The sequence below is a fragment of the Copadichromis virginalis genome, linkage group LG23 (genome assembly GCF_057382275.1).
Source record: "Copadichromis virginalis isolate Kocher_CV1m ecotype Utaka linkage group LG23, C_Virginalis_male_GT1.1, whole genome shotgun sequence".
In the NCBI taxonomy this organism is placed as follows: Eukaryota; Metazoa; Chordata; class Actinopteri; order Cichliformes; family Cichlidae; genus Copadichromis; species Copadichromis virginalis.
Genome location: NC_140639.1, coordinates 34,460,435 through 34,468,012, shown reverse-complemented (window position 1 = coordinate 34,468,012; position 7,578 = coordinate 34,460,435). Strand labels below are relative to the sequence as shown.

Genomic DNA, 7,578 nt, shown 5'->3' with positions numbered 1-7,578 from the left:
TACATGCCTTTGCTGCAGAGCAGTGCACATAGAAATGTTGGACAACATGACTACAGACGCCTTTATCAATGCGCTCCGCTGTTTTATAGCCATAAGAGGAGCAGTCAGTGAGATTAGATGCGATCAAGGAAGCAACTTTGTCGGAGCCAAAAATGAGCTACAAGAAGCTTTAAAACAAGTGGACTCCAATCGCATTACCACATTTCTTGCAGAGAAGCAGTGTGACTTCAAAATGCACACTCCTCATTCAAGCCATACAGGAGGTGTATGGGAAAGACAAATCAGGACAGTTCGAAACATTCTGCGCTTCACAATTTCACTTTCATCTGGCAGAATGGATGACGCATCGTTAAGAACATTCTTTTATGAGGCAATGGCGATTGTCAACAGCAGGCCTCTAACGGTGGACAACCTAAGTGACCCAAGCAGCCCAGAGCCCTTGACGCCAAATCACCTGCTTACTATGAAATCAAAGATATCCCTGCCCCCTCCAGGCACATTCATCAAAGAGGATATTTACGCACGTAAAAGGTGGCGGCAGGTGCAGTACTTATCAGAACAGTTTTGGTCACGTTGGAAAAGGGAGTATCTATCCAACATCGCAACAAGACAGAAATGGCACACTCCAAGGAGAAACTTGAAAGTTGGAGATGTTGTCATGGAGAAGATGGATGATCTACCCCGCAATGAATGGAGATTAGCACGTGTAGTGGACACAGTAACTGACAAAGACGGACTTGTAAGAAAAGTAAGGATTTGCTTCGGAGAAAGGAAGACTGAGAAGGGACAATGTTCAAGTAAACGTTCTATAGTGGAACGCCCAGTGTAGAAACTGGTTTTGCTATTAGAGACTGTTTAACTGTATTCTAAAGTTTAAGGTTCAATGGAACTATGTGTTATCATACAGTTTAATGGTTACGGGTCATTTCTTCATTAGGAAATCATTATCGCTTCAGTTAATTCCCAGTTAAGCTCTTAATGATTTGGTGGGAGTGTAAATGACCTCATTAATATTTGGTAAAGTGTTTTGTAAACTTATGAGTGGCTATTATATTGTTGGAGTGAATGCTTTTATTTTGAAAGTCACAGAGCGACAAGGTGCCGTAAATCAAGTGGCGTAAACCATATGGCAGAAGCGCGAGTTTTAATGCACAGAGAGAAGGTGTGCTCTATGGTTAATGGACGGGAATGGGAAAAAGAACGGCTATTAAGGTGCAACACTGAGTGGAAAGCAGTTTCTTAGCACCTGGTTGATGAGGGAACAAGGTTTGTACCAAAGTTTGTCCTGTAGATATGTATTTTGTTGTTTTACGGAGCATAGCAGCTGACCGCTACTAAGCATAAAGGCTAAGTTTTCACCCACTAGAGGGCGCAAACGTACCTCGTCATGTTTAGGCAGCGATGCAACGATTTCCCTGTTATATGCAATAATTTACAAGTTTTAGTGTTATTTGTTATGTAAGGTAAGGAGAATTAATTTGTGATTAATGAATAAGTCAAAAGGTTAAAGGTAACACACTGTTTGATTTACTAATAGTCTTTTATTCTGTATGTTGTAGCTCTTACGGTGTGTTCACATACACGGCTGTTTAATAAAAGGATTGTGAACCATCAGTTTGAGAGACCATCTTTTCAACCGGGGATGCTACAGAAAGTATTCACTGTTTAATACCAAAGCAATGCATAAATAAAAATTTTATCCTTTTGATGACGATAGATGGAAAATTAGAGGATCACTAAAATCCAAATCATCTGATAGCTTTACAGGTGCTTGACACGATCACACTAGATGAAGGCATGTGTTGACCAAAATTAGTACTTTCTAAAAACCATCAATGTGTTCATTACATTTCAGGTGCAAATTCATCTAGCAAGAAAAATTGTGGAGCAGACAGCCAACAAAATAAAAACATAGGCCATTCCACCAGAACTGTCCAGGACAGGAGTGTTTTATTTGACATTAGGAACACACGTGATGACTTTGCAAAGTATTAGTTTGAATTCACATGTCTGACTTCATATCATGGCAGCCATTTACCCCCTATTGCAGGACACGATGTTTATATCCCTAAAAATATAGAGTTACAATACAGTTAAAGCAACATTCAGCTCTAGTCAAAGGAGCTTGCAAAGAAAAGCGTCTGGACTTCTTTAAGACTTCTTTAAGTTAAAGAAGTCTTAAAGAAGTCCAGACGCTTTTCTTTGCAAGCTCCTTTGACTACGATGACCTGGATGACTGAGAACCTTCACAGACAACATTCAGCTCTAGTTATTTCCTGTAGTACAGAAGGAAAAATCTCATTATAGTTATGCTACTGTAAAAACAAACCCTGTATGGCAACATTCATTAGACATGCACAGTAAAATAACATGCAACTCGAGAGCGAACTGCTTTCTCTCTTCCAAATACAGATCACTGAGTCCAATCTGCAATGTAATCAGAGTATCATAACCATGTGTCATATGATATATTTACTTGGACACCTCAGCCTCATTTGTAAAGTGGTAACAAATCCCAGTCAAAAGGTCAGTGTAGCAATACCACACTAAAAATACTTAAATAAAAGTCCATTCATTTCAGTTTCCTCGATACAGTTACAGTCAGTGAAGATAAACTTTAGATATTGTTATCATTCTTGTATAGTTCAACCTGTAATAAGTTACTTTCTAAAGCACTTACAACTGTCAGTGAGTTTAATATGTTTAAGAAGAATATTTTCATCTAAACTACACTGGTGAAGTATGAAGCAGGCAAAAACTGGTAGATATAAAAGTACTAGTATCCACAACTTGCTACATTCCTCCATTAAAACTAGATTTGGGTGAAATGTTTTATGTGCTTCAGAGTAACTGGGAAAGAATAAAAAATAATATTATTTCCAGGTTATTTCCATACTTATATTTATGATGATTTTAATTCAACCACAAAGAAACATGTTTCTGCATGGGGTTTGTCAAAAGGCTAAAGTCACTGTTTGTGTGTGTGTGTTTGGGGCGAGGATGTGTGTGTGTGTATGTGTGTGTGTGTGACAGAGCCACAAATATTGAAACTGTAATTTCATTTGCTTTTTCCATTAAAAGAAGGATTGAGTAAGGTTTATGAAAATGTGTTTAAATTTGTGTTTTTCATAGATTTATACTACATGCACATGTGCAGTTGGTTTTAGTGTGATCGTGTATGTGTGTTTACGTGGGCGTGCCCTCCCCAGTGGCAGTTTGTAATCAGCTGTCAAAGTGGGCACTGACCCCATCGCAGCATTTGAAAGCTGCATGCTGGGAAACGAAAAGCTTTCAAGTCCACTCGTGCAGCAGCAGCAGTGAAAGTGAAGGACAGGCAGCACAGACATTTAACCTGCACTTGTTCAGGATATTGATTAGCTGCATTTTGTCAGTTGTAAGAATGGTGGTTTAAGCCTATGCATTTTTTGTGTCTGTTTGGATTGCCATTTTTTAAACTCCAGTGACTTTATCAAGAACAGTAAAGAGCAAAGGTAAGATTTTATTATGGTTAATATGATAATCATGGCTAAAGATGGCAAACCACTGACAAAACAGGTACTAAAAAAATCTGCAATCCCATTTTTTGTTTTCGGCGAAAAATGTAAATGTCATTCAAAAGTTTTACTCATGCATAGCAAGTATAACAATGTGTGTGATTTAAAAAATAAATAAATAACAACCATCTGACTGGATTGGTAGATGTTCTTGATCAAAAAATACCCTAATAGTATGAATGATAGTATAAATTTTATTTGACACTGGAAATTAAAGTTTTTCAGAAACAAAAGAGCCATTTCTTGAAAAAACTGCACTCTTACTTCACCTGAAATCGTAGATTTGGTTTTTCTTGCAGAATATTGTGCTGGCGTCTCAAACCTCAGGTTAAAAATTTCAGCTCTGGCTTTTGATTTAACCATGGATAAAGATTCAGAGTCAAACTTTTGTTTAATATGCTCATTTATGTTCTTAACTTGGGATTTAAATCAGTATTTTTATCTTTTCAAACTTTAACAAAATCTTAACATAGTTAATATTTTTAAAGTATTTAATGGCTGTGCACACACCCTATGTGGCTCTATCACATCAGCTCTGACCAAAATTTCGATGGCATGCAACAAGCTGCTTGCACAAACAAGGGATTGAGTTTTTTTGATTGTTTGTTTTTTCGTGGGAGAGCAATTTTAAATTTGAAAAAGCACTTGCTTTGTTTTTGCTTTATGTTTGGCTAAAGATGATTGAGCTGGGCCTCCCTGATGGCAACCTGATTGATGAGTTGATGGAGCTGACAGCACAGAGCCTCAGTCACCTGGAAATCCAAGAACACTTCAATGTCATCAAAGAGATCGGACGAGGGAAATATGGGAAAGTGCTCCTGGTTACACATCGCTTTAGAGGTATGACTGCACTTATTCTTCTTAAAGAAGAGTATAACCGGTTTCCTTCTATGTGTTATAAAAATCTTTTGTTTCCCAGGAGAAATCAGTTACATAATTTACCTTCTTTAATGTTAGGAGTTTTAAAATTTCTTAATACATGGCAGAAAATTGTTTTTTATTTGCACTTAGCTGTTGTATTATCACAAAAGGATGCAATATATGATGACATATAATGTTTCTGAAAAGTATATATTCAACAGACTTAAGACCAAAAACACGTAGTCATTTATAGTCTACCAAAAGTCACCAAAGTTGTTCTTTTTGTCATGCCAGACATCTCTGTGGGTTGAAATAAAATAAAAGCTACTGAGAGAGAGAATGCTTTAGTGAAGAAACCTCAGGTTAAAAATTTGGGAAAACTGCTACTTGAAGAAAACATAAGGTGTATGATGTCTTCTGATTCTGTGCAAATCTTGAAACCTGAATGACCCAGTGCAATTGAGTCAAATCAAAGCGGAGCAATAAAGGTGTCAGTGGAGACAAAGTAGACAGCCTGAATGCATAGCATGGGGTTGCAAAGGGTGGCTGGCTTGAGGCCTGGAGGTTCTCAATTTGGAAACAGCTAGCGTGTATGGGGGTGACCCATACACGCTAGCCTACGTTTTGGAAATACTCTGTTGTTGTGTCTTAAATAATTATCATATTCAACTGTCATCAGTTTGATTTATCTGTTTAACAAAGTAACACAAACATGTGTATGAACTGGGATACTAATTACAAAAACATGAATGATCTGCAGGGACTCCCATGGCATTGAAAGTGATGCCCAAAACTTCAACTAAGCTGCAGGGCTTTCTGCGAGAGTACTGCATCTCCTTGCACCTGTCCTGCCACCCCTGCATTGTGGGTCTTTTTGGCATCGCCTTCCAGTCTAATGAGCATTACTGCTTTGCCCAGGAGCTGATCATTGGAAGGGACCTTTTTGCTGTCATTCAACCAAAAGTGAGTCAAACAATTGCAAAATAAGACTACAACTAGAGCCATAATAGTGGGTTTGTAAGATTGTAATGTAATGTAAGCATTTACTTGAATTTACTGTCACATGTGCACCATCTGACTTTAGTGTGTTAAGACGTCAACTGTGAATTGAACTACAGAGTGCAGTTGAATTTGATGGCAATATTATTAGTTTTGCAGGTATTTTGTCGTAAGCCAACATATTGGCTCAGTGGTTAGCAGTGTTGCCTCAGGAGAAAAGGGCCCTGCATTTGACGGGTTTATGTGTGTTTCCTGTGTTTCTGTGTGTTTTCTAAAGATGTTTGAGTCCCTCTGCAGGGACAGAGTTGATACAATAATGTACTTAAGATGTATCTTCTGGCCACCAAAGGAATGTAAAGGAAAATGTATCTCACTGTATCTCAAAAAAAACAAAACAAAAAAAAAAAAACAGTCAATCAAAATGAAAATCAGTAGATTTCTGCTGTTGGCCCTGGAAATCTGGGGACGACCCCTTCAGCACTGTCCATAAGCCATGGCTGTATTCAAATCTTCCTAAGATAAACTTGGGACATTTTACAACATTAAGAGGCAGATCCATCAAATATACAGAATTAAAAGATTCTAACGGACCGGGTTAATTTGAACTTAGGCTGACTGAATTAAACCTTTCACAACCAATATGAATGGTTTTCCAAATTTCTTGAACTCACATTCATCAGAAGAAAACATTTAGATGTTTAATGTTTGGTGAAAGAAATGATGAGCACTAGAAATATATTAAAAACGACTGTATCCAGCTTCTATATTAGGGTCACAAGCCCATCTCCAATTTCATTTGTTCTAGGTGGGTATCCCAGAATCCTCAGTAAAACGCTGTGTCCTTCAGATCGCCAGTGCTTTGGAGTTCATCCACACCCATGGTTTGGTCCACCGTGATGTGAAGCCTGAAAATATTCTTCTGCTGGACAATCTCTGCTGCCAGGTGAAGCTGGCGGACTTTGGACTTGCCCAGAAGAGAGGAACCCTGATACGTTTTATCACAGGAATCCTTCCCTATATGGCCCCTGAACTTTGTTCTGTAGCTCTGCCCGAGGGCCAGAAAGAGGTGACTGCTCCACCTCTGAGTGTGGAGCCAAGTCTGGATACCTGGGCATTTGGCGTGGTTATCTTCTGCATCCTCACAGGCTACTTCCCCTGGGAACGCTGTGTGGACTCGGATGACTTCTACGAAGAGTTTGCAGATTGGTGGAGAATGGAAAATCGATCTAACGCTGAGGAGGACATCCCTCCTTTGTGGAAAAGGTTCACTCCAGTAGCCATGGAGATGTTTGGTAAACTCCTGGCTCTGGATGCAGGAAAAAGGTGTTCAGTGGGAGATGTGAGAGCATATGTGGAGAAGGACTGGCTGAAGAAGGTACCGGGTAATGATCAGCAGTAAAAGTCGGGGGAAAAGGGAAAAAAGAAAGCAGCATTTCTCTGGATTTTGTAGCTCCTTATTGCTTAAAAACAATAAAAATATATGATGTAGCTCAAAGCCAGCGTGTGGTTTGCAGTGATCTTTAATATCATTCTGATGCCTTTGTCCTTGTGTAAAAGCATCCTAAGACTAGCAAATGTCTTGTCTTACTGACCATTCAAAATATCCATCTCACATTTGAACTGAAAATCATCAATAAAACTACCAGGAACATCGTTAGACTGTGGAAGGAAACTAAAGAAACCCACCAGATATGGAGGTAAAGGACTCTGTGAATCCAGAACTTTCTTGCTGTGAGGAAGCAGCACCATCTTGCTGCTAGTACGCAAAACAGACAAAAAATAAAACGGGAGTTTTCTGTATGTATTTGTTGCATTTAACTAATAAAAAAATTATATAGTAACAGTAAATTGGTGCGTGGTGATTGGCAGAGGTGCCTCAGGAGAAGATGGCCCTGTGTTTTGAGTTTGCATGTTCTCCCTGTGCTTCTCTGGGCTTTCCTCAAGTCTTTGAGGTTCCTGATTCATGTTGCCTATCTTGGCTCAGGCTACTCTTACTAAAGAAATTTAAGTTAAATAAAAGTTAACAATACAACCTAATTATTTTTAAGGCAATGTCTTTTTTGTATATGGGATGATACAGACTGTATGTTAAAATACGTGTACCTTATGGTACATACTAGTGGTGCAACGGATCAAGGTTGATTCGTAATCTGAACTGATCCCA

The 7,578-nt window shown here is 38.7% G+C and overlaps 1 protein-coding gene across 1 annotated transcript; it reads left to right on the top strand.

Annotated features, from left to right (window-relative positions):
• Nucleotides 1-837: 837 nt before the first annotated feature.
• Nucleotides 838-7,211, top strand: LOC146681460 (serine/threonine-protein kinase SBK1). The gene is made up of 4 exons (XM_085449409.1): nucleotides 838-1,266; nucleotides 4,232-4,394; nucleotides 5,176-5,378; nucleotides 6,220-7,211. Exons 2-4 carry the CDS (start codon nucleotides 4,232-4,234, stop codon nucleotides 6,811-6,813), a joined length of 960 nt encoding a protein of 319 aa, XP_085305535.1. The 5' UTR covers nucleotides 838-1,266; the 3' UTR covers nucleotides 6,814-7,211.
• The last annotated feature ends 367 nt before the right edge of the window (nucleotides 7,212-7,578 follow it).

Bases quoted from the DNA above. Each gene is read 5' to 3' on its own strand.
- LOC146681460 (XM_085449409.1), top strand. From the start codon at position 4,232: ATGATTGAGCTGGGCCTCCCTGATGGCAACCTGATTGATGAGTTGATG. The intron at 4,395-5,175 runs GTATGACTGCAC...AATGATCTGCAG, and splicing joins GGTTACACATCGCTTTAGAG to GGACTCCCATGGCATTGAAA. The intron at 5,379-6,219 runs GTGAGTCAAACA...CATTTGTTCTAG, and splicing joins TTGCTGTCATTCAACCAAAA to GTGGGTATCCCAGAATCCTC.